Below are 27,306 nucleotides of genomic sequence, written 5' to 3' on the forward strand. Positions count from 1 at the left end.
GACATGCCCTTGTTCCACTGTTTGTTTTGATTTAGAATTAATTCTGCTCACACAGTGGCAATCGGCTTTAAACCACTACTCTCAACACAGTTCCAGTAGTAATGAATTTGACGAATTTCCATGTTGACTCCCCGCCTTAACCCCCCTAAAAAAATCATGTTCTTGCATTTTAACAAGAATCTTAAACCTTTTTACAAGCAACCTTAAAATGAAGCAATCCTGCAGTCAGTGAGTGAAAAGGTACAGGATAGTTTCCCCAACTTTTCACATTCACTATTAATGGTTTCTAGCCCTATCCAGACAAGTGAATAATGCAATGTTTAAAAACGAATATGTACATTTCTCTCCTGGGCTGTCCTCTTCTGAACTCTTATTTAAAGTGATAGGCTTTATTGTGCTCCTTATTTGAGGGTTGCTTTGGATAAAAGCATCTGCTAAATGAATGAATATAAATGTTCTATGTGCATAAAAAGCACTTTGATACATGGACATGCATTTTTATGGAGATTTTTTTTGTCTTGCATATAATCATTGTTTTTTTTTTTTTTAAGCCTACCAGAACAACTAATGAAAAGCATCACACTCTAGACCCAGCCTGATAACTGTACTCTTTTTTTATTATTATTTTGCTCAGAGACGTGTTGGTGCAATGCAGTCAGGAGTCATGTCAATGGGGCCCTCAAGTGGTAGATATTAGTTTGTGACACACATTTATCTTTGAAGGTTGTTCTAAAGACTAAGAAATGCTTTTATATACTGTAGAAAAGATGCCCATGAGGCAACTTTTGTGTACACTTAAGAAAAAATAAAAAAAAAACTTTGGTTTGTCAAGGTTTGAAGGTTTCTCTGATGAATGTTTGATGTTTGAAGGATTCTCTGATACATTCTGATTCAGATTCCATTTATTCTGTATATCTTCCGCATAATCAAATAATTTACATAATTATACAAAATACTGTCTTCAACAATATATTAACAAGAAGCGAGCAAACATTAAATTCTGAGCAGTGAAATTATAGACACATCATTAGTTTAGCATTAATTTTGCATATCACACAATGAGAGAAAAAATGCATTCACAAAATAAATATTGTCATTAATTACATCACAACTAAACCACGTTTTATTTTAAGAAATGTGTTTTATTTCAGCTAAGCTGGAAATTCAGTCTCTGATGTGTGAAAGCATCTTCACTGGTCTCTTCTGTCTGTGTTCAATCCATCTTTGCTATCAGTAATGTCTGTTTCCCTGCTTCTCGAGTCCTTTATACTCAACATGGTCAACTCCCCTAGTACCATTCCACTGTCTTCTGGTGGATTGGAAGCAAAATCCCCTTCAACTTTATCTTCGTCATCTTCAGGCTTAAGCCCTATCGTGTCCGGAATGATCTCCACCTCGATATCAGACGAGTCTTCGCTCTCCTTGAACCAAACTGTCTTTTTGTCATCCTTCCTCCTCTCCTTTGCCAGAATAGATTTGACCCTTTGCTTACTGGGCTTTTCTTTGACCTGGAGGCCAGGACTGTAGTGTGAATGGTTGGCGTGCACCTGGAATCCGCAGGAGCTGCAGTGCCTCTGTCTCTCGCGAGGAATCACTCGAACCCTCGCCCCTTGAACCGCATCGAGCCTCCGTTCCCTCAGGTCTGCACGCCTGGATCTGGACCTCCCCGTGTCCCCTTCATTCAAGAAACCATCATTGGTGAACTGCATGCTATCTCTTGGCCTGTTAGGGGGCTGAGTAAACTTCAAGCATGGCCCTAAACACTGAATGAGGGGCAGAGGGTTAATCTTAAAATTTCATGAGCTGCACATTACCTGCTGAAGTACATGGTTATTCTTAGGGAATGTTTTTTTTTTTTTTTAATCGTCAGTTCTTTTACAAAGGGGACACTCAGAGCTGGACTCACTGAGCTTTGATGGGAAGATGCTGACCTCAGACAACTTGAATGCGTCAGAATTCCCCTTCTTGACACGGGATATCAGATAGCCGATCACAATGAGGCAGAGCACTAGTAAAGCGGCCATTACAAAGCCCAGCAAAGCCATGTCTCCTGCGCGATAGCTCTCGTCTTGTGACTGGATGCCCACTGCTGGATGGCAGACATGTAGAGGGATATTAATTATACTGAATGCTGAAAAGATATTAGAACTCCAACAGGGTTAGTTCAAACAAAAAAATCTAACTTTTGTTAAGTACTCACCCTCACCTTGTTTCAAGATCTTTGTTTATCTTCAGAAATGAAACAAAGATATTTTTAGGTCAGTGGTTCTCAACCACATTCATTAAGGACCACCAGCTCTGCGCAGTTTCCATTTCAAGAGTTCATACTTAGCTGATGATCAATAAAGCGTAATTGGCATGCTGTCCTGGGAGTGAGCTCTGAGCTCGTAAAATTCTTGAGCCTGGGGCTCCCTCCCATTAGAAGGGCGAGAGTGGAGTTTGAGCTCAGGTAGGTCTCGAGAACTCCCCTGCTTGTCTGTGTGTGGGAAATGTAAACTAAAGTTTATCTTAGGTGATAATTTAACACACCTGATTGAAATTATAATCTCATTAGGAGCGACTGAAGACCTGGGCTGCATCTGAAACCTATGCTAAAATCAGTATGCGAGCGGAGTAATATGTTCGAAATCATAAAACTCGAAAATCAGTATACGAGAAGTACCCGGATGACCTATTACTTCCGGCGGAATTCTGAAGTGCGCATCCCATGCATGCTGCGCTATCCCATGATGCTCCGGCGAGAGAATTTATAAATGGGAGTGAAGTGATACTACATCGGTCATTTGTCAATATGACATGACCTTTCCATGCCAGTTGAATTGCTTCACTCCCATTCATGAATTCTCTTACATAGCATCATGGTGTAGCGCATAGCATCCATTGGATGCACACATCAGAATCTCAACAGTAGTAGGTCATCTGGGTACTTCTCGCTTACTGTTTTTCAAATACTATTCGGATATACTACTTGGTTCGCATACTGCTTTTAACATACTAAATAGTATGGAAGTATACGATTGCAGACGCAGCACTGAAACGGGTGTGACAGACAAATGAGATAACCAAAACATGCAGTGCTGGTGATCTTCGAGGAACGTGGATGCAAAACACTGTTTAAGATCAAATCAGACAGCTCCCTCATCCTCCATGACAGCAATGGTTTCAAGACGCTCAAAGAAAAGGAACCGAAGTCTAGGCAAAACATTCCATGTGACTTCAGTGGTTCAACTGTAATCATACAAAGCTCCAAGAACTCTTTTGTGCACTGAAGAAAACTGTAAAAATGACTTTGTTTATCTATTTCTTCTGTTCCGTGAGTCAGTCACGTTTACTGGTTAATACAAGTCAGTGTCCACGTTTACTAGCACAACGTATTGCCATTGAAACCAGCAGCTCAACACGGTTGCATTGCATTACACTAAACCTAAACTCTAATCTGATTTGTGAGACAAACAAGTTTCTGTTTTTTTTTTTTTTTTTTTTTTTAGAAGACGTTCTTGGAGTGATTTGACAATGTTTTTGGTTTCTTTTCTGAACTTTGAATGTTTCTGGATCATTGCTGTATTTGGAGGATGAGAGAGCTCTCAGATTTCATCTAAAATATCTTCTTTTGTGTTATAAAGATAAATGAAGGTCTCAGAGAATTGGAATGACATTAGGGTGAGTACTTAATTCCAGAAAAGTTCATTTTTGGGTGAACTAACCTTCAAGGGACTATATGTAGAATACCACCAGTAGCCATTATGAGAGTTCAAGTCAGCTGCTTGCCGCTCATGCTTTTGCATGGGATATACTATAATTACGGTGGCCGATAGACCCTAAGAAAACACATGCAATTACAAAAACACCACAAATAAAGAAATGATCTTATCAATTTGACAAAACACGTATTGCAAATTATTACAACACAAACAACTGAAAAAACCTGCAGCAATTAATCGCTACACTTACAAATATCCATGTTACACAACGGAAATGTTTCTAGCTAGGGGACCCAAAACAATGACAGACCCTGCAGAGATATGGATGTGTTACTTTAATATACTGATTACACAACATAATAACACATCCTTATTTTAGCTGGGTCCATCATGGTTTTGAGTCTTCTTGAAACATTTCCGTTGTATTACGTGGATATTTGCAAGTGTTGTGACTAATTTCTGCGTGCTCCTTCAGTTGTTTGTGTTGTGAAAATTTGCTACACATGTGCTGTCAAATTAATGAAGACTGTTTTTTTATTTGCGGGCGTTTTTTGTAATGTGCTTTCTTTAATTGCAGCACATTAAGCTCACTCGTCCACCGTAAAAAAAAATGGATGTGTAGAGTGATGTTTAGATGCATGTGTAAACATAGGCCACCCAATTTCTCACAATACCAATATAATCGCTAAACAAATAAATAAACAAATAAATTTGCAGCAGTGGGAAAACAGCAAATAGGAAATGATCTGATCACAACAATGCACTATACCGGTCACTGGCAACATATGTAAAGATGATTTTTTATTATTTATTTTAAATTCCGTGTATATCTGATTTTGCATTTGTAGATTTGGCCACGTAAGATTGAAAGATATATTGATCACACACTTATTGATGTTCCATAGAACATAACTTAACAAGAGCGGCTCTCTGGATCACACATATACACCAATGCTTTTTCATTTTCATCCTTTTGCCACATAAAAATCCGTGTACATGCTTTCATAAAATCTAGGAAGGCAAAGTTTCCTTACAAGCTGTTCATACACTGCCAACAAAAAAAGGAGAATAGTATATAAAATCTTTACATATAGCCTCTTTCACAAGGTGGCACATTTTTGTAAGAAACTTACGTGGTAATACATTCACAGAGAGCGCAGCTGTCCCTGACTCACCAGTAGAGACATCTACTGCCCGAAGCTGGAGAATAAAGAAAGAATTAGCCTTAACCAAGACAGTATTCAGCAAAAAAGTGACCAGAGGTATTTTAGACCTACTTGCTGTTAAAAGATTTGGAATAATTAAAGTTTAAAATAATTTTTTTTTTTTAAATAAAATAAGTTTTTCGCCCAAGGCTGCATATTTTCAATAAAAATAAAGATAACAGCAATATTTTGCATACCATGTTTAAAATTGTATTATTTATCTTTTCAATCACATGAACACATTAAAATACACTCACCGGCCACTTTATTAGATACACCTGTCCAACCGCTCATTAATGCAAATTACTAATCAGCCAATCACATGGCAGCACCTCAATGATTTAGGTATGTAGACATGGTCTAGACCATCTGCTGCAATTCAAACTGTGCATCAGAATGAAGTGATTTAAGTTACTTTGAATGTGGCATGGTAGTTGGTGCCGCACAGGCTGGTCTCAGTGTTTCAGAGACTGCTCACTACTGGGATTTTCACGTGCAATCATCTCTAGAGTTTACAGAGAATGATCTGAAAAAGAGAAAATATCCAGTGAGCAGTTCTATGGGTGCACAAATGCCTTGTTCATGCCAGAGGTCAGAGGAGAATGGGCAGACTGGTTGCAGCTGATAGAAAAGCAACAGTTTCTCAAATAACCACTTGTTACATCCAAGGTATGTGGAAGAGCATCTCTGAATGCACAACACGTCCAACCTTGAGGACCGGGTGCCCCTTCTGTCAGCTAAGAACAGGAAATTGAGGCTACAATTTGCACAGGTTCATCAAATTTTGGACAATAGAAGATTGAAAAAACGCTGCCTGGTCTGAGAGTCTGGACTTCTGCTGCGACATTTAGATGGCGGGGTCAGAATTTTGACGTCAACAACATGAAAGCATGGATCCATCCTGCCTCTTTTCAACAGTTCAGGCTGGTGGTGGTGGTGTATTGGTGTGGGGGATAACACTCTGGGCCCATTAGTACCAATTGAGCACAGTGTCAACACCACAGGCTACCGGAGTATTGTTGCTGACCATGTCCATCCCTTTATGACCACAGTGTACCCATCTTCTGGTGGCTACTTCCAGCAGGATAATGCACCATGTCATAAAGTGCAAATAATCTCAGACTGGTTTCTTGAGCATGATAATGAGTTCAGTGTACTCAAATGGCCTCCACAGTCACCATATCTTAATCCATTAGAGCACCTTTGGGACAGGTGGAACAGGAGATTCGCATCATGGATATGCAGCCAACAAACTTGCAGCAACTGTGTAATGCTATCATGTCAGTATTGACCAAAATCTCTGAGGAATGTTTCCAGTACTTTGTTGAATCTATGCCACGAAAGATTAGGCAATGTTTAGAGCAAAAGGAGGTCCAACCCAGTACTAGTAAGGTGTACCTAATAAAGTGTCTTGTGAGTGTATAAAATATTCTCATCAATAAAATATTTTTACTTGCCTGCAATGCGAAGGCATCAGTCCGAACTGCTTTTTTCAAAAGTATAAACCCATCTGTAGTGATATTAACGTAGCTGCTATACTGCACTTCATATTTAATGTCAGGATTGATTCCCTGAAAAACAAAGGCAGAAGCAGGAATTTAATCTCAGATGTACAGTATTCAATATTTTTGGGTGTCCATTTCTGCAATAGAATCTGGATGCAGCCTTTATTATGCAAGCTGAGATTGCATCACTCAGCGATGCAATGTCAGACACAATGCACTCAAATGGAGCCAGTGACATCACTGTGATGGGTAGGGTTAGTGGTGGGGTTAGGTTAGCACATTAAAAAGCATTGGTTGCAGCCCAGATTGCACTGCACCTGGTCTGCATCCAGACCCCTCTCCATTATTTTGCCATGTGGGATGTTAAAGGGCACCTAGTTTACCCCTTTTTTAAGATATAATATTAATATTATGATTCTTCTGAGTGTGCCAGGCGACGCAGTGGTGCTGTAGGTAGTGCTGTTGCCTCACAGCAAGAAGGTCGCTGGGTCGCTGGTTCAAGCCTAAGTTGGGTCAGTTGGCGTTTCTGTGTAGAGTTTGCATGTTCTCCCTGCGTTCACGTGGGTTTCCTCCATGTGATCTGGTTTCACCCACAGTCCAAATACATGCGGTGCAGGTGAATTGGGTGGGCTAAAATTTTCATAGTGTATGAGGGCCCTATCATACACCTGGCGCAATGTGGCGCAAGCCACGACACAATTGTTATTTTCTACTTTCAGCTCGGCGCAAGAGTCATTTTGAGGTGTTGCGCCACGCTGTTTAAATAGCAAATGCATTTGCGCTCATATGTGCGCCCGCCCATAGGCGTTCTGGTTTAAAAAAACAGGCGTGTTTTTCTGCGTTGCTATTTTGAGAAACTATAATAGTTTGTTCTTTAGACCAGAACAAAGCCAGTCTATTGTCTGGGGCAGAGTGCGCCTGGCTTGCACACTGTTTAATACACACAAGATGTAGAGCAATACACAAATATCTTTACATATGAAAAAGATATAAAATATTAAGGATATATATATATATATATATATATATATATATATATATATATATATATATATATATATATATATATATATATATATATATATATTGTGATGAGCATCCCATGAAGCTATCAGCATCGTCCTGGAGAGGAACGAGGAACACCTGGGCCCTCTCGTTCCCAACTAATCAGCACCAGCTGCAACTCATCCAAGACCGGCTACATAAGCCACACCAAAAGAACCAGAAAGGGAGAAGCATACGAAGGAAACAGAGCAGTAACACTTATTCTCCCTTTCTTTCCTCCAGACAGCAGTTGGTGACCAATCGGGTTCCTAGACCCATCTCACAGACACTGAGCACCCCACGGATGAAAGAACATCACCCGCTGGAGCACCCCTTTGGATCTTGCACTCATGCACCTTTTTAAATAAATCCACCCTCTGGGATCTAAACTTGAATTCTTTTGTCGTGTGATTCTTCAGCCCATCACAATATATAGGATATAATAAGGATATATATATATATTTATATTTATCTCTCATTCTTGTGCTGCAGATGCTCTGTTTAACTGTTTTCTTGCTAGTGAAATGCTTAGTTTTTCCACTTACACTTACTTTACATCATGTAAATAGCAAATGCGCTTATGGCGCGACTCAACTGCCTCTTAAAGGAAATGGGAGATGAGACTCTGATTGGTTTATTCTCAAAACAAACCTATAACTCATTAAGTAAATAAACTCAACACTTTTAGACCATGTGCCACGGCGCAAAGCGGATTTTTCTGTCCATCTATTTGCAAAAATGGATTCTGACACAACCTGAAAGCGTTTGCACCTTGTGCTCTGCGCTTTGCGCATGGATCGTCAAAATAGAGCCCTGAGTGTGTGAATGAGTGTGTATGGATGTGTCCCAGAGATGGGTTGCAGCTGGAAAGGCATCCGCTGTGTAAAAACGTGCTGGATAAGATGGCAGTTCATTCAGCTGTGGCGACCCCAGATTAATAAAGGGACTAAGCCAACCAGAAAAATGAATGAATGAATGAATGATGGTCTATACACTATACCTACACACATGTCTGTCCAAACAGCTTGAAAACTAGATTTTTTACCATAGGTGCCCTTTAATGTCTATTCACAATATTTTGATGGTCCTGAAAAAAACATACTGGCAAATATAAATTTAACCATTAACCATCTTTAATAGCAGAAAGCAATGGTTTTTATGAATTATTTTTTCAACATTCAACTTCATCTTTCATGCTTTTTCTAGAACTAAGCAGCATCATGTTTCTCAGCAGTCAATTTAACAATCAGTGTTTGCAACTATAGTGCATTAAAATAAAATCTCTTAAAACACTTCAATTTTAAAAACCACTTTATCTCTTCACCATTTACTCCTTTTATTTTTTCACATTTTACTCACAGTAAAGTGGTTCCAAACTTTTATGAATTTCTTTAATCTGAAAACAAAAGAAGATATTTCTGAAGAATGTTGAAAGCTATTGACATTCATGGTAGGAACAAAAAATACTGTGCAAGTGCTGATTTCCAACATGGCTGCTGATTCCCAACATTCTTTAAAATATATTCTTATGTGCTTAACAGAAGAAAGATTCTCAAACAGCTTTGGAACAAGTAGAAGATTAGTAAATTATAAGAAAATGTGCATTATTGTGTGAACTATCACTTCAAGTGTGCTTTTCAAACTTACGCTGGCGAAATCTTCATCTCTCGCTCTGACTCTGAAGGGTCTGTTGGACATCTTGTCCCTTAACACCATGTTTTCAGGGCCTGAATTACTGTAAACATACCCTTCATATCTTTCCTTCTCAAACCTTGGAGGATTCCTGCTCTTTTTCATTACATCAATAGTGACTGAAGTGGTGGCAAACTGATCTCTGTTTAACAACTGGAAAGCCTGTAGTGGACAGATAAAAGAGTATTGCCGTTATCAAATAAAGCAGTGATGTTGTTAAACGCTAGAACAGATATTGAGAGAATGCATATAATTCAGTGGTTCTCAACCATGTTCTCGGAGCCACCCCAGCACTGCACAATTTTACATGTCTTATTTGCATGACAACCATTTCATGTACTTGGGAACTTCTCAATTCTCATTTTTGCATCCCTGTTTCTCCATTCTCATTTTTGCATCCCTGTTTCTCCATTCTCATTTTTGCATCCCTAGGTTCAGGTTCGAAAGAAGGATGCAAGAAATGTGAAATAATATATATTCTCCCCTCTAATACTCATTTCAAAGCATTGTCATTTATTGGATACTCTATCTACACCGATCTGATTTTGCTTGCAGGTCATGATTCTTAAATATATGAGATAATTATTTATACTGTAATAGTTTCAACCTCCACAAAACACCATATTTGTCTGTGTTTTGTTTATTTTCCTTGTTATTATTAACAGTGCATTAGTCCCAATTAACAGCTTTTTATTTGAGCTGAAAAATAAGTTACAACAAAATTAACTACAGTGCATCTGGAAAGTATTTATAGCCCTTTTATTATCCATATTTTTACGTTACAGCCTTATTTCAAAATGAAATAATTCATTTATTTCTTCAAAATTATAACTCACAATGACAATGTGAAAAAAGAGTTTTTAAAATTCTTGCAAATTTACAAAAAAAAAAAAAAAAAAAAAAAAACTTAAAAATCACATGTACATCAGTATTTACAACATTTGTCGTGAAGCTCTGAATTGAGCTCAGGTACATTCTGTTTTACTGATCATTCTTGAGATCTTTCAGCAGCTAATTGGAGTTCACCTGTGGTCAATTCAGTTGATTGGAAATTATTTAAAAAGGCATACACCTTTCTACATAAGATCACATGGTTGACAGTGCATGTCAAAGCAAAACCAAGCATGAAGACAAAGGAAGACTGTAGACCTCTTTAGACTTCCGAGACAGGATTGTCTCGAGGCACAAAGCTGGGGAAGGTTACAGAAACATTTCTGCTGTACTGATAGTCTCAATGAGCTCAGTGGCCTCTATTATCCGTAAGTGGAAGATGTTTGGAACCATCAGGACTCTTTCTAGAGCTGGTTGACCATCTAAGCTGAGTGATCGGGGCAAAATTGGCCTTAGTCAGGGAGGTGATCAGTAACCCGATGGTCACTCTGTCTTAGCTCCAGCGTTCTTTTGTGGAGAGAGGAGAACCTTAAAAAAGCACTACCATTTGTGCAGCAATCCACCAATCAGGCCTGAATGGTAGAGTGGCCAGATGGAAGCCACTCCTTAGTAAAAGGCACATAGCAGCCCGCCTGAAATTTGCCAAAAGGCATCTGAAACTAAATTCTCTGGTTTGATGAGACTAAAATTGAACTCTTTGGAACTGGAAGACCAGTCAGGATTGAGAGAAAGATGAAGGGAAGGGGTAGTCTTGAGACCTACCTTTCCAGCAGATAGTTAAGCTGGACAGGTAGATGTTTGGTAGAATGGAGATTGGAGGATTGAGAAAATGAGAAAAATTGATATTGAAAAGAACCCACGGAGTCTCTGCTAATGAGCTGGTGAGTTTAATCAGGTGTGCTTGACTAAGAAGAAATGCAAAACATGATGGGCTCCAGGAACGTGGTTAAGAACCACTGATATAATCAATCAATCAATCAATTAATCAATCAATCAATCAATCAATCAATCAATCAATCAATCAATCAATCAATCAATCAATCAATCAACAATACAGTTTTTAAAAGTGTAAACTAAAACTTCCAAAGACTTCAAAATTTGCATAAGAAACTCACCAAAACTAAAAGTGATATAGGACCTGCTATGTCTGCTGGTTTCAGCATGGATATGTTGCCAGAGTTTTCATCAATCTGAAAGATGTTGTCTTCGTTTCCTAGGAGATGGCAGAAATATTTTACACTACGGTCCACTTAGTTAATTAACAATGAGCATTACATTTGTTAACTCTGGTCTGTTGAATCTTATTAGTAGTTACAAGTTGATATTGCTTTGTTTATTGTTTGCTTGTTCGATTTGGTCCTGTTCATTTTGATGGTCAGTTTGTTGAATTTAAGCTACATTGCATCTACATGCCAACTAATTTTATTAGATATGAGTAGACAGTTAGTGTAAGTTGACATGTACTTGCAAAGTTTCTTATAGTCAGTTAAATCTCTGTTGAAGGAGCAGTATTAACAGGTATTAAGCAAACTGTCTACTAATACTCAAATGAACCATCAAAATAAAGTATTGCCTTTGTTTAGTGCTTATTGTTAATTTATATTAACAAATGTAGCTATTTAATGTGTAATGTTAAAGTTTAGTTCACAACAGAATGATATTTTTCTTTTTTCTTTTTTTCTTTTATGTAGGGTATTAACAAGTGGAAAATTAGTGTAAATATTGATAAAGTCATATTATTCCAAAAAGTGATATTGTGTGCAGTTTAGGCTAAAGTTATTAAAAACTCTTAAATTATTTAATACCTCGGACAATTTTATAGCTTATCTCTTCATTTCTGCTTCTGTCTCCATCTCTTGCATACACTGGACCTGGCTGCAGGTGCAAGGCTCCATCCTGGAAATAATTGTATGTTTGTGTTTGTATATGTACAGTGCTCAGCATATATAATTACACCCCTCACAAATCTCTCTTTTAAATTCAGATTTTAATAGGAAGCTCTACAATATTACATTTGTGCATATACATTAAATTAGTCAGTACTAAAGCCAAATCTGGAGCTTATCTAATAAAATAACTTACAATAACAGTCCAAAAATTAGCAAAGACAAATTTATATAATATAGAAAAATATTAAATACAAATTTTAAAATAAATAAAATAATAATTGTTGACATTTAGAGGGTTGTTATTTATTTTATTTTGCAATATTTTGCTTGAATTTATTTGTTTTATCTTACAATTTCTAAATATGTTTGGTGACTAAAATATAATTTTAATAAATATATCTGTTTAATAAATCTGTTTTGTTTAAATCAACCAAAATACATTGCCAATACTCACTGAGAAATAGAGAAAAATATTAATTTTCAAAATGGGCTGTACTCAATTATGGAGAGCATGTACAATTAAAGACAAGAACATAACAGCATATGCAGTATTAGGTATATTCATTATTTAAAAGGTGATAAAGAAACCATGTATTGTACCTGTTTCTCTGTTAGGTTTACCCTTCCCCTGTACCCTAGGCTCAGGCAGATTTTGGCACTGCCAACCGTTACTTTTGTGCACGGTTGAAACCAAGGAGGACGGTTGTCAATGTCTTTAATATTGACAGTGATGGTTGTTGTAGCTGTGAAGGAAAGCTCACCAGGTTGTGACTGGAGTGGAGTATCCTGTTAGAAGTGAAACTTCTTTATGTTACACATGAGCGAGATAGTCTAACATTTCTAACAATTCAAAGAAAACAGTTTCACATACCTGCACATACAAGATCAGCTTCACCTGCTGGATGACATCATAATCTAAAACCTTGTTGACAAGGATGTTTGGTGTATACATGGTCTCAAGTCTGAAGTATCTGTTCTGTAAAGAATCCGTCATGTTATAAGAGAAGATCAAGCAAATATGAGAATTGTCATTCACACATATTGGTTTCCGAAAATGCTGCCGCTGATCACATACATACAGTATAAAAGCCAAAACAACATATCATTCTTAACAATCATTGTTTAAAAAAGTCTAAATAGACATCTAAACATAGATATCTTGTATAAAACAAGGCTAAATCTAATAGACATCTAACAATGGTCCAAATGGTCTAATCTGTCTGTTTGATTATAAATATGGACTATTATTAGATGTCTATTAGATTTCCACTGACACCTCAACATAATATTATCTTAGTCTTTGTTTACATATGTATAAGACTTCTATTAAACACAAAAGTGATTGGCAGGTTGACATTATATAACACATCTTGAATGACCGTGGTTGAATGGGCAACAGCCAAAACATCTAAAAGACTATAAGAAATTGAAGATTAAAATATGAATACATATCGACGTTTCCACTGAAAGTATTTGTGTGTCACCGACTCGGTCCCGGTCATTCCCCTCGCTGGCCAGCAGAGGCCGCCATCTCCAGACTTTTAGCATTATATCATCCATCTACACTGATTGCGCATACACCTGATCTGAATCTTGTTAACGACCCACGTACCTCATATCAGCCGCACTCAAACACTCAGTCAGTGCGAAGTCTTGTTCAGCCCCGGCCAGCACTACTGAGCGTTATTCCCAGCCTGATCTTTTGTGTACGACTCCAGCCTGTCTCTTACTTTGCTTTGCCTTCTGCCTGCCCACGACCCACGCCTGATATACGGACTCTGATTCTCTCTGCCTGCCCACGAACCACGCCTGTTATACGGACTCTGATACTCGCTGCCTGCCCTCGACCCAAGCCTGATACACGGACTCTGATTCTCGCTCATTACCCTCCACTCATGCCTGGAAACTCACTCTGTGTCTGTTCATCACCCTTATTGATACCCTTACTACTACTGTGGATATGTGTGTGCACTCCGGTGCATATTGTGTGTTTGAGTGAATGTGATCAATAAATACTGCATAATGGATCCCTCCGTGTCAGTCTCCTCGTTACATTGTGTTGAACTCAAAATGTTGTGTTCAACACAATTCACGTCATTCACTACTTAAAAAAGTACTGTAAACCATAGTCACATGCTGTAAGTAAACTACCAGTGGTTTAAACTAAACCTGAAGAGACACTGCCACCTTATATGATGAACTGATTTAATTTGATTTTTTTTTATCTTTTTTGTGTGTCTGTTTTTTTTTGTGACAAGTCTGGAGAGAGAAAGAATGAGGGGATGGAATTGACGTTATGTGCTGGGAACTCAGGACACCCAAAGAGCAACAATCTGACTGTTCAATTGCAGATTGGGAAATTTGAATTGCATCTCCATTCCCCTGTACACTGCACGACCACAGCACGCAAACAATCCATGACAAAGCTGAAATTCAGCCTGATTCAAAAAGTTGCACAAGTCTGAATTCAGATTAGAATCACAATCAAAATTTCACAGCAGAAAGTGTGGACTCAGTAATCACAGTATTTAATTTTAACTGCTAGAGGACATGTATTAAAGGGTCACGAAACACCAAAACATATTTTTGGAGATGTTGACAGTCATATATGTGTCACGCTGCTAAAAACATTATTAGGACACAAATATTTAAAAAAAAAAAAGTAATACTTGGTTGTTTTTGCGTTATTTCGAGCAAATTTGTTCTTCCAGTTTGAAAAGAAGGCAATTAGATCATTGCATGAATTCCAGTGTGTAGACTGGAAGTCTGCCAGCGAGTACAACATGACATATTTGAGTTTTCAGCATTAATTCATAATAAAGACTTCCAAGTTGTTCCACACTGCCAATCAGCATGTTCTATTGTGTATGAGGTGCAACTTCATTAATATGCACGATAGCTTTAAAGACTGCTTTTACTTGTTACAGTGTTCAGACAGCAGAGAGAGGCCATGTTGTGTTGTTAACCGTAATTAAAACAAGTGGAAGAAGACGAATTGTTTGGAGACATGGGTCGTCAGTGTTGCGTTTATTAATGTAATGCAACAAAGGTTTTGTTTTCACAATAAAGGTTTTGTTTCTCGCTATAGGAGAGCAGCTGGACACGTGTGGATTACAATGCACGTGTAAATATGCAAACATCCTAATCAAACTATTACCATCGTGTAGGATTTTCACTGCATTTTGTGACAGGATAGTCAATACACATGTCTTTCTGACCCTTCCTACCGAGTGCATCTAGGGTAACGAGAAATGTGTTTTTTTTTTTCTCCCTTACGCCATGCGGTATCAAACATTCCATTAAAACTACACTCTTCCATCTGTTCCAATATCTTGTTTGTCACAGGGGGCATGCATGAAATGTTCCTGAATTAAAGTGAAAGTGTCAAACTGCAGTTAAAGTTGACATATTAATAATATGGCAAATAATTTGATATCTGATTTCCATGTAAACATCGTCTTTCTCCCCTGCATCTGTGTGTTGTTTTGCCTCTGTGACAATCAGCACTTGCTCGAACTGAAAACTCCCAATTTTATGCAAACCCATCCCTCTTTCACCACTCAACCCTGCCACATAAGCAGATCTGGACTCTTTCCTGACTTTTTTCAAACTAGAGGTGTAAAACACCCTGCTGGGTCCTTTAATAACAAACAAAGGGATAATTTGATGATTCCATGACTAACTGTGGAATCAAGGGAGTTGGCATCAGAAATCATGTTTATGGATGAACTAATTTAGTGAAAACTTGAAGGCTGAAAGCTATTGAAGTAAAACAAGAAGGCTGAATAAACTGTTGACAAGATAGCTAATGAGCGCAACATGGTATTAAAGCAGTGGAGCTTTTATTATGCCACAGTTGACCACTTTCATTTCTTCCCCTCGTGATTACATGGAGAAGAAGTAGTTCCTTTTTTTTTACTAAATCAAACCAAACCGGAAATTGTAGGTACAGCATTACCATGGTGACACAAGACAAGGTCTGTCACTATAGTTTAAATGCCATATTTCTCGACAACTTTGGATTTGAATATTCTTCAAAAAATTTCTGACACTACATAAGTCAGCTAAAAACATTGTTCTAGTAGATTTTTATACATTAAAAAAAAAACCTCTCATAAATATATTGTACTTCTATTTTTATTATAAAGCATTTGGGGGACACAGTAGGTAGGGCTGTCGCCTCACAGCAAGAAGGTCGCTGGTTCGAACCTCGGCTGGGTCAGTTGGCATATCTGTGTGGAGTTTGCATGTTTCCCCTAGAGTCCAAAGACATGACCTAGGTGAATTGGGTAGGTTAAATTGCTTATGGTGTATGAGTGTGAATGTTTGCAAGAGTTTGCGGCCGGAAGGGCATTCGCTGCATGAAACTTGTGCTGGATAAGTTGGCGGTTCATTCAGCTGTGGCGACCCTGGATTAATAAAGGGACTAGGCTGAAAAGAAAATGAATGAATGAATAAAGCATTTGTTTTCTCAGAAGACAGATTAATCCATTCAATTCATAGGTACTATAACATTAACTAAAAAGTGTTTATCCAAGCTTAAGTTTTGGCTGAATGATTATGAGAACAACTGAATCATACTAGTTTGGAAATTAATTTAATTTAGTTAATTTAGGGTGCAGTGTCTTAGAGTTGTATGTAAAAAAAAGCACAACTTCTCTTGCAAAGTCTATTGGTTTGAAACAATGATGACTGACTTTTTTATTGAAATATTCATATTATATCATACAAAGAATCTGCTTACGTACCACAGTAGGTTCCAAAGAATAATACAGAACTTCAGAATCATCATCTGTTGCTTCAAACAAGGCAATGCTGGTATTAACTGGTGTAAGCTGGGTAATACACACAAAATGAAACATTTATAAACAGGAATGACAGCATCTACGAAATAACAGTAAGCCTGGAACTCTTGGCTACCTCAATTATGATGTATGTAGCTGCAGTTTTGCCAAAAACAACATGTACCTGGATCAACACTTTTGCTGGTCCTACAAAAACATTCATAAACAGGCATGGTCCTGTTTCTAAGCTAATCCTGAAATTACTCCAGAATATTTGTCATTTTTTATTGATCAGACTTTTGTTTAATGTACAAAGCTCCTTACTCTAAAATTCAAAAACATTCACAAATGAGAAAAAAAAACATTTATTATATCTTATTATATCTTAACTTCCTATGTTTAATTGTATAAAATATTAACACGTTCTTACCTCATTTATGTCAAGTGTGTACTCGCGCTGACCAAATGATGGAGGGTTGTCATTGATATTTGCAACATGAACAATCACAGTCAAGGTGATCTGCAGATAAATACAAAAAGCCAAATCTGCAAGAGCAGGCTACATCTTTAAAATAACTACTATAGCAATCCTCAATATGATATAAAAGTGATTTTTAAAAGACTGGCATCTGTAAATGAATGAAAATTGCTGAAGCTTTTCTGACAGCAGTGGATTCCTGAGCCATTTTAGTAATTACTGTCAATCTTTTTGTCAATGTTATGAAAGCCAGTTCCCCTCAAGGTCTCTCAAGTATAAGCATGTGGTGAAATTTTATTTTGTACCAGATTTCTATAGTCTGTTTTATTGCAGACTAAAGACTTTGTGATATCTGGTAACAATCTTATGCATATTAATGTAATAATTAAAATCATTCATAATAATGCATAGTGAATAGACTGAATCTGCATTTTCTCACACATAAATGCGGAGAAATTCTCAGAATCTGTTAATGTCACTTTGTACTTTTCAGTCCTTGTAGCCAAACAAAATCTGAAAAAGTATGCAGTGACCCTCATCACATGGTGTTGCTTAAATTTTGCTTTCAAACTAGAATAATAAAATTGCTAATGAAAAAGGAATAATATAATGTCAGCTTCCTAAATGTATCAACCTGGCCTCATTCTGAAAACGTGGGAGGTATGATTTTAGAGTCGCTAGAGGCCACTGTGTATGTTTTTGAGATCTCAAATTGCTCTTGCGAGTGCCATTCACACCTGCCTGTCTCACATAAATCCACCAGAGGTCGATGTCAACTCATTGACTTACCAATCGACTGACCCACCCTCCTCCCCTAAACCTAACCGCTAATGTTTTCAAAAGCCCTCATTGACCTGCCTCCCCTCTTCCCTAAACCCAACCGACAGTGTTTTTAAAAGCAATCTAGAAAAAGAAAAGCCCTTTTCTGATTTTTACCACGTTTTTGGATTTTACCACATTCTAACCCTGTTATTCACTTGTTTATTTTTTTGGCTCTTTCTTTTTATCTTATCTTATCTTATCTTATCTTATCTTATCTTATCTTATCTTATCTTATCTTATCTTATCTTATTTTATGAATTCTTGAACCATTCATCACCAGACTCGAACTCTATCATCAACTCCCATGTGTCTCAAGTCTTATCATATTTGATGAGTTACTGGACAAAGCATACATACTTCTTTCTACATAATTTGCCTCTACAAATGTATACAGGGATACATTTTCAGAATGAACGTATGTTGAAATTTATGATTAATATGAATGTTTTCAGCAATGTATAACATATAAAAAGTGATTAATTAGTTTACTTGAAAAAAAATTGTAAAAGTGAGATGTCTTAGGGCACATTTTCACTGAATACCTTTTGCTTCAAAAATAGTAAGAACGGCTTTAGAAATGCTAGCCAAGCATTTTGATTTATGTTGTTGTAAATGGAAAAACTACATTAAAAAAATAAATAAATAAAATAAAAAATCTGAAGACAGCGAATTATGCCCCAGGAATGTTTTTTTTTTTTTTTTTTTTTTTGCAGTTTTTGTTTTTGCGAAATCACCAGTGGCCGCTGTGCATGCTTTTTGAGATCTCAAATTTCTCTAGGGAGTGCCATTCGCACCTGCTGCTCTCGCATGAAACCACAAGAGGCCACTGTCAACTGACTGTCTGACTGAACAACTGATACCCCCCTCCTCCTCCTTCCCTAAACCCAAGCAACATTGTTTTGCAAAAGTAGTCAGAACAAGGAAATCCTAGTAGCTGCCTGATTTTACCACATGTTCAGATTTACCACATTCTCACCCTGTTTTACTTGTTTATTTTTTTTATTTGGCTTTTGTTTTTGTCTTATTGTCTTATAGTAAAGAAACACTTCAAAAATTCCAGCCAAGCTTTTTATTTCTGTTGTGGAAACATATTACTCTTTTTTTTTTTTTTACCCATTGTAACTTGGAACTATTAAGTTCACTTAACTCAATTTTTATAACTATGCACATAGTTGATTTACTAAATAATTTTAGGGCAACATGTTTACTCAATTTTATTAAGTAAAGTGGTGTTAAAGGTTTTTAAAAATCATCTTGAAATAAAAAAAAAAATTATAACTCTTTAAAAAGCAAATGATTAATTGCTTATGTGTAAAATGCTTTGCCTGAAAGATTCCTTTGGTATATTTGATCTAAAACGGTGATATTTTTGAGAATTGCTAAATGTACAATCATCTGAGCAGAATTGAATGAACTGTAAATTGACTTGAACTTAAATGAACTTACGCTTCTGTAGCCAGTTTTATTACATCGGACTTGGACAGTCAGCTCTTCATGACCTAAAAGTGTCTGGGAAATGGTAAAAGTAAGAATCAAACTGCTGTAATCTGTTATTGTGAATGTGCATCAGTAATCTAGTGTTAAACCTAAGTCAGATTAAATCAAACCAGTAAATCAGTTTAAAAGGATGGTTTACCCAAAATAACGAGTAATTGTAGACAGAATACATTTTTTTGGGTAAACTATCCCTAACTATAAGATGGTCAAGATGGCAGATAGTTTGATCCTGGTTAAATTTAGTCATCACCAGAGGAGTATTGCACAAAAGTGGAATCAAGAAAGGCAGGATAATAGAAAAAGTGCAGCTTGACCTTGTTTAATCGGGTCCTCAGACTGTTGCATGTTTGCTGATCTAGGATGAGAATTAGCCGATATGTCAAGCAGTGTAGATAACCAGGATAAGCACACATTAGCATCATTTGTTGAGAGCACAGGATCAATCACAGAATCAATGATTCACATATGGATAAAACACGATGTGAGTCAATTAGGCAACGAGTTCAACAATGCCCCTTTCACCCACCAATCAGGGAATTCCAACTGCTTTTAATCAGAGAATTAACAGAAACATAAGAGATGAGAAGTATTAACAAATTACATTGTTGACTTTGTCCTAAATATGACCAGTGGACATTCCTGCTGATAAATTTATTGTGAAGATTATTGCAAACACTTACCCCATATTGCAGATCTATTTTATGTTTGGGGGTTTTATATCACGTTTATTTGATCTTCATCTATGATCATTATATGTACAGGAACACAAATAAAGTTATTGCTAATGTAATTAAACAGTCTTATTTTTAATTCTAATAGTTGGAAAATAAATGTAAATGGCCAAGAGTATGGAGTAACTGTAAAACACATTGATTTCATGTACTAACACATAAATCGCTAAGATTAATCTAAGCCTGGTTGTTAGCCTGCTCTGGAGCAGACTAGCTGCAAAGAATAAATCTACAAATGTAGCTTAATTTAACCTGCTTTCATGCAACTGAGTCAAGGCTAAATTCAGCCAGGATAGCCTCAGAATCCCAGCCTAATTCCTCATGTTTTACTTTTGTGCAATACCCCTCACTCCTTTGATTAACAATTACAAACAAGCTCATATTAGAATAGTGTTCATGGATAATTTAAACATCTGGATTAAATGTCACATTATAAAGTTATGAAATAAACATACTTCAAAGTCCAGGCCTTTCTTTGCTATCAGTTCTGAACCCCTCAGCTGGAAGGCATTCCCAGGATTCTCTGTGAGGTTCAGCGTTACATCTTTTGTTGTTGTGTTAATATGGACAACGACTATGTCTGCTGTGTTGTTTTCTTTAATTGTCACAGGCTCTGAGGGGACGGTGCAAACTGCAGAGAGAAAACAATATTCACATTTTTTCTAAGAATATTCCATTCTCATACATTTATTCAGTTTAGAGTTGTCAAATATTGCTTCTGAATCTGAGTCTAATGAGGTTTTGGCTACTGTATTTTACTGGTCTCATTTATGTATATCCTGTTGACTACACTGCAATTTTTAAAATAGTTAATTAACAATTTCCCTGTAACTTGTGATTCATAGTTTTTTTTTCGTTTATTTATGCTTTTAACATGCATTTTGGGTATCACTTTGATGTTGAAAAGTTAAACAAAGTAACTTTTATTGACACTACTAATAGATAAGATAAAAAATTATGTTGTATGGCAAATTATATATAACTCTTGAAAACAACTTTTAATATTGTCCTCTGTATTAGCCACTAATTCATTCATTCATTTTCTTTTCGGCTTAGTCCCTTTATTAATCTGGGGTCACCACAGCGGTATAAATCGCCAACTTATCCAGCATATGTTTTACGCAACGGATGCCTTTCCAGCTACAACCCATAAATGGCAAACATCCACTCTCATTCCCACTACAGACAATTTAGCTAAAATGTGTAGAACATGCAAACTTCACACAGTAATGCCAACTTGCTGCTGTGAGGTGATTGTGATACCCACTGTACCACCATGCTGCCCCTTAAAACCACTAATAGAATTAATAAAATTTCTATTCATTCGTGTGTGCGTTTTCAAAAATATAAATAAAATACTGACAGTGTGTGTTCAAACTTCTTCAAAAGTCTTTTGAAGATTATTTTAAATCAGAGTCTTTTAATTTATTAACAGAAAATTAGGTCAATAGGACAAATATTCCATGTGTTCGGATCTATAGATATGTTTTACAAAAGTGTTACATCATAATTAAGTTACATAACTGACTTGACAATATATTGTTTACTTAAAAAGTTAATTTAAAGGAGTAGTTCACCCAATAAAAGAAAATTACTACCCGTTTACTCATCCAAAATAATCTATACCACTATGAGCTTCCATTTCTATTGAGCTCAAAATATTCTATTGAAATTCGAAAGATATTTAAAAAAATTAGAAACCTGTAACCAGTGGTGGAAAGAGTACTGAAAAATCATACTCAAGTAAAAGTACCATTACTTGCTTGTAGTGTACGTAGAGTAAAAGTATCTGTTGTCAATATAACTCAAAGTATGAGTAAAAAGTATAGCCCTTGTAAAAGTACTCATGAGTAGTGAGTAGTGAGTATTACTCTGTGATAAGCTGATGCGTTTAAATGTAATTTGTGGATGTGTGTAAACGTAACATTCTGTAGTGCATGTAGTTATTGCCCAGCAGGCACACAACGCCATAGGACTTTAATATTAGGTTAGATTTAGGTTGTGATGTCAAGTGACCAAAATTCAATGTCTAGCCAGCATTTAAGGACAACGTTATTTGGATGTCTAATAACAACGTTAAATGACGTTGCTATTTGGTCGATTTTAGGTTGGGATAGAAAGTGACCAAAATCCAACGTTGAGCCAATATCTTAATTCAACGTCATATTGACATCAAATACTGACATTTATTCATCAGGTATGACAACCAAAATCCAACATCTGATAGACCTCACAGTGGTAACGGTCACACAACCTCAAGCTGTGACATCAATAGATGTTGATATTTGGTTGACTTTCGCTTGGACATTGACGTTGGTCTGACATTGAGTTCTGACGTCAATTCAATTTTCATTTCAATTTAATTCACCTTCATTTTTATAGCGCATGTACACTGTAAATTGTGTTAAAGCAGCTTTACAGAGAAGATCATAGTAAATACCAAACAAAATGCAATGTCCCCACGACATTGGGGTACAACATCAATCTGACATCATGTTGAAATCTTGTTCCTGCTGGGTGTTTAAGACTATTTCAGTCCCCATACAGTAAACATCTGTCATCTTCTCATCAGTGTCCTGCATCTAAACAGTCTCTGGATCAATGCGTGTAAAGATTTTGGACATCTTCTTGGACACGTTTAATGCTTCCAAACAGTTTGCAGCATTTAGAAATCGCCCATGTCTTGAGGTAGTTTATTATGAGGCGATTTACCCTCTATGTGTGATTTTTCTAATTCCCATAGACAAGAAAAAATAAAGTAGAGACTACAGGTTGAAGGAAAGCAGTGGAGTAAAAGTTTAGATACAGCACTAAAAATGTACTCAAATAAGAGTAAAAGTACACATTTTTAAAACTACTCAGTAAATTACAATTCCAGAGAAAAAGTAATTAATTACAGTAATTTGAGTATTTGTAATTAGTTACTTTACATCACTGCCTGTAACCATTGACTTCCATAAGAAAAACTAATAACATGTAAGTCAATGGTTACAGGTTTCCAACATTTAGCAAAAACTCCTTTTCGTGTTTGGTGACTGTTGAGTAAACAATGAGAGATTTTTCAATTTTGGGTAAACCATCTCTTTAAGTCAGTCAGAATAATGGAAGCTGTTGATTCACTTTTATTTGGTCCATCTTTCTATTACAGTGAATGGCCTTAATCGACTATGTACTTCTATATACAGTATAGTCAACATTTGTAGTGGAACAAAACTGTTTTTCAAAATGGTCCCAAGACCAGAATGGATGTTGTTCAACATTTAATGCCAATTTTAAGATTTACAGTAGAAAATGTTGATTACTATGTACACTGTAAAACCCAAAAAGTTAAGGTAACTCAAACCATTTCAGAAAACCGATTCCAACAAATCATTTAAGTTTCAAAACTAATCCAAATGAGTACTGTGAACTTGCTCCATTAAGTTGAAGTAATGAGGTATTACTAGTTACCTTTAATACTTTTCAAATGAGTAGAATTAATTTCAGTCAATTTTGAGTAAACTACACTCATTTCATTTGATAAAGTTGACTGTTGGGTTTTACAGTGTACTCATACTATGCAAATTTAAATAATTTTACATAATTAAACAAATCATTTGGTATGATGCACATTTTATGTACATGCATTTTTTAAAAATGTACTCATATTTTAAAATGATCTATATGTAATGAATATGTAATGATGATCCAATGCACATATCTCATTAGCCCCATAAAATATAGACATAGTAAGTAGCCTATACAGTGTACTTATATTTTGATGTAGTGCATAGTAATTTAAGCCACTTTATATAATGCAGAGGTTTTTTTTTTTTTTACAGTAGGCTAATAATTAACTTTGAAAATATATAAAACATGGGGTCACCTCACAGCAAGAAGGTCGCTTTGTCGCTGGTTCGAACCTCGGCTCAGTTGGCGTTTCTGTGTGGAGTTTGCATGTTCTCCCTGCCTTCGTGTGGGTTTCCTCCGGGTGCTCCGATTTCCCCCACAGTCCAAAGACATGCGGTACAGGTGAATTGGGTAGGCTAAATTGTCCGTAGTGTATGAGTGTGTGTATGTGAATGTGTGTGTGGATGTTTCCCAGAGATGGGTTGTGGCTGGAAGGGCATCTGCTGCATAAAAACTTGCTGGATAAGTTGGCGGTTCATTCTGCTGTGGCAACCTCGGATTAATAAAGGGACTAAGTCGACAAGAAAATGAAGGAATGAATAAAACATGGGGCGGCATGGTGGCTCAGTGGTTAGTATAAATATATAGTATAAATATAACCATATTTAAACATACATGTATATTGGATAAGTTGGTTTATTCTGCTATGGTGACCCCTGAATAAATAATAAGACTAAGCCAAAGAAAAACGGATAAATGAATGAATATATAAAAGATGTGAAAGGGATTAGAGTATATGTACTTAATATCTGCTAATTCTTACATTTACTGTTTCACAAACATTTATTAGTTTTACTATAGTATGTCTGCTTATTTTACTAGCATTGACAGCCTTCTGATAGATTCACTCAAACAATTATTAGTTAACTTGGAATTTGTGAAGTGTCCCTTTAATTAGTGAGATATAGTTTGCTCTGATGTGTATTTTAAATGATAATATTATTTTGAAAAATAACAAATAACATAAATATTTATTTGGCCACCCCATTAAGTTCATACCATTATGAATGCATGAATGCGCCCTGCAGTCCACGCTTGAAAATATTCAGCAGCATTCTGAAACTGGCAGATCTATGTAGATGCCCAAAGTAGGGCCTGCAGGCTAAAGTTGGCCCATGATAACCTTTGATTTAGACCACCATTCCATCTGAAAAATGTGAGTGAGAATGAAGGAGAGGGTTGGGGCGAATGCCTTTCACTGAGATAGTAATTTCGAATTTACCATAACCTTTTGTTTCTTTTTTAATCGCTTAGCTACTAAAAAAAAAAAAAGGACATGAAATAAAATGATTTAATTAAATATTTTGAATGAATCACACTTTTAAAATGTGAACACCGTCACTTGACAGATAAAATGACAGAAATGTAAATTGACTACTGATAAAGGCTGTAGTTCACAGACTAAATGCAAGCCAATAGTCAACAGATTGTCTAAATGAGACCTAAAAAAACATCAAATAATAATAATTTGAGCTAATTTCCAAAATACACTGTAATTTTCTGTAATTTGCAACTTTTTATTTCCCCTGGTTTATTTATGCATTTGAATTGTATTATGGGATCTTGATCTTTTTACCAACAACTTTTAATGGTGAAAAGTTCTAAAAGTGAGTCTTAATAACACTTGTATTCATTTATGTGATATATTGCATATATTTTTTTGTTTGTTTCTTTAAACTACTTATTTAAAACGAGCTGAAACAATTCTTCAAATTTCATTGGGACAACTTAATTTTTTTAAACATTTAATCCACATGAATTTGTCAAAAGTGTTTTGTGATTTGTGTTAGGACAACATGAATGAATCGTGTAATAAACGACCAGCACGTTTTCTGTTAGTTTACAGACCTGTTTCTTTATGAATATTATTTCTTATACATTATATTATTTCAAACTACTAAAATGTAAATAAAAGTCACTTTGTTTAACTGTAGAGTTGAAATATCAACATCAAAAGTTGATAGAGCCGAAATTAAAATCCCATAATGCAATTCACAACAGTAAATAAATGGAAAACACTTGTGAAGCACAAAATACGGAAACTATTAATTAACATATATTTTATCTATGTAGTTTATGACACTGTGTAGATTTTACAGCACATTAAAAGTGAATTTGGAGTTATGACAGTTTGTGTAGGAAAGCATTTTAAGCATCTGGATCATTTTGAAGCTCTACATTCTTGTGGTGGTCTTTTGACAATGACAACAAACAGACATGGCGTTCCTATTGTTACTGTCTGAGCTGAAATAACTGACATCATATAAAAAACCCAATAAGAGAGACTGACACATAATAACATTGCTGTTGACAAAAACCTCCACCAGCGTGAGAAAAAAATTACTTACTTTTATCAGTAGAGCAGATTTTTGGAAGGAATGACGCAAATAAACAGCCAAAGATGATAATTATGGTTTTATGGCTAAATGTCATGTCCATTTCCCAGATTCTAATACACACAAATAACCATGGAGGACTATGAGACCGTGGCACCAGCTGGTACTTCTTCACATAAAGCATTGACTGTGCTGCCCGTTGAGTGGGAGTCAACTCCAGTCGCAATGTTTGTGACTTCATCTGACGGTCATATATTGCCTAAAGAGCCTGCCAGCAGTGCACTGCTCCCTCCCACTCGAATACTTGCATCTATTTTTCAGGGCTTATTTTGTTTTAGTGCAAGTTTTCCACTGCTGTTTGGGAGGCCGTGTGAAACCTGGGCATGAGAAATGTGCCAAAGAGCTTTTGACAGTGTAAATAATGACCATCAAATTAATGCAGCACTGGATTCATCAAAATAAATGAGCTGTGACATAATGTCAAATTAAAATAATATATAGTAACACACATACTTATTATATGAAGTTGAAGTCAGAATTATTAGCCCCTTTGAATCATTAGTCTCCCTGTACTTTTTTCCTGCCAATTTTTGTTTAACGGAAAGATTTTTTTTTTTCAACACATTTCTAAACATATGAGTTTTAATAACTCATTTCGAATAATTTATTTTATTATCTTTGACAATATGAAAGTAAATAATATTTAACTAAAAATATACAATATACAACAGTTCTGTCTGGTTCTCGAATCTGATTGGCTGATAGCCGTGCAATGTTCCTGTGATAACAACATTTGTACAGCCTCTTCACCCCTGTGTATTACTCCACCCACATAGAGTGACAGCAAATCAATAAACGCACTACAGTTTGAAAAATATTGCAGGTGTGGTGTTGGACAACATAATGGCCTTTTGAGGCTTTTTTAGTCGAGAATGTAGTTGTTTAGATTGCAACTATGCAGTTTATTCATAAGAATAGTGGCTATTTTAAATTTTTATAATTTTGCACAGACAGCACGTCAGCGACCCTTAGCCTGTCATACTGAGCAGAGCAAAGATGGTT

General features: G+C 36.2%; 1 protein-coding gene across 10 annotated transcripts; it reads right to left on the minus strand.

The window, feature by feature from the left end:
- Nucleotides 1-884: 884 nt before the first annotated feature.
- On the minus strand, nucleotides 885-26,538 carry cdhr5a (cadherin-related family member 5a). Of its 10 annotated transcripts, none has more exons than XM_087261931.1 (14): nucleotides 26,257-26,538; nucleotides 20,695-20,870; nucleotides 19,458-19,520; nucleotides 17,142-17,231; nucleotides 16,676-16,762; nucleotides 12,799-12,903; nucleotides 12,528-12,713; nucleotides 11,844-11,934; nucleotides 11,154-11,251; nucleotides 9,103-9,309; nucleotides 6,364-6,477; nucleotides 4,835-4,901; nucleotides 1,932-2,089; nucleotides 885-1,763 (listed from the first exon to the last, which is right to left on the minus strand). In XM_087261931.1, the coding sequence occupies exons 1-14, from the start codon at nucleotides 26,483-26,485 to the stop codon at nucleotides 1,191-1,193; spliced, it is 2,244 nt and encodes a 747-aa protein (XP_087118057.1). In that variant the 5' UTR covers nucleotides 26,486-26,538; the 3' UTR covers nucleotides 885-1,190. The 10 variants fall into 10 exon arrangements, with proteins under 10 accessions (XP_087118057.1, XP_087118065.1, XP_087118058.1 ...); XM_087261939.1 differs by having other exon boundaries at nucleotides 885-1,675; nucleotides 1,932-2,086; nucleotides 26,257-26,523; XM_087261932.1 differs by having other exon boundaries at nucleotides 1,932-2,086; nucleotides 26,257-26,523.
- Between the last annotated feature and the right edge of the window lie 768 nt (nucleotides 26,539-27,306).

The sequence above is a fragment of the Danio rerio genome, chromosome 7, assembly GCF_052040795.2.
Source record: "Danio rerio strain M-AB ecotype USA chromosome 7, GRCz13ab, whole genome shotgun sequence".
Classification (NCBI taxonomy): domain Eukaryota; kingdom Metazoa; phylum Chordata; class Actinopteri; order Cypriniformes; family Danionidae; genus Danio; species Danio rerio.

What these genes read in the sequence shown, in the direction of transcription:
- cdhr5a (XM_087261941.1), bottom strand. Translation starts at nt 26,485, where the DNA reads ATGAAGTCACAAACATTGCGACTGGAGTTGACTCCCACTCAACGGGCA. An exon ending in ATTCTTTGGAACCTACTGTG is followed by an intron (nt 12,904 to 16,675) that starts GTACGTAAGCAG and finishes GATTCTTTACAG; the next exon opens with AACAGATACTTCAGACTTGA. An exon ending in GAGATGAAGATTTCGCCAGC is followed by an intron (nt 6,478 to 9,102) that starts GTAAGTTTGAAA and finishes TTTGTTTTTCAG; the next exon opens with GGAATCAATCCTGACATTAA.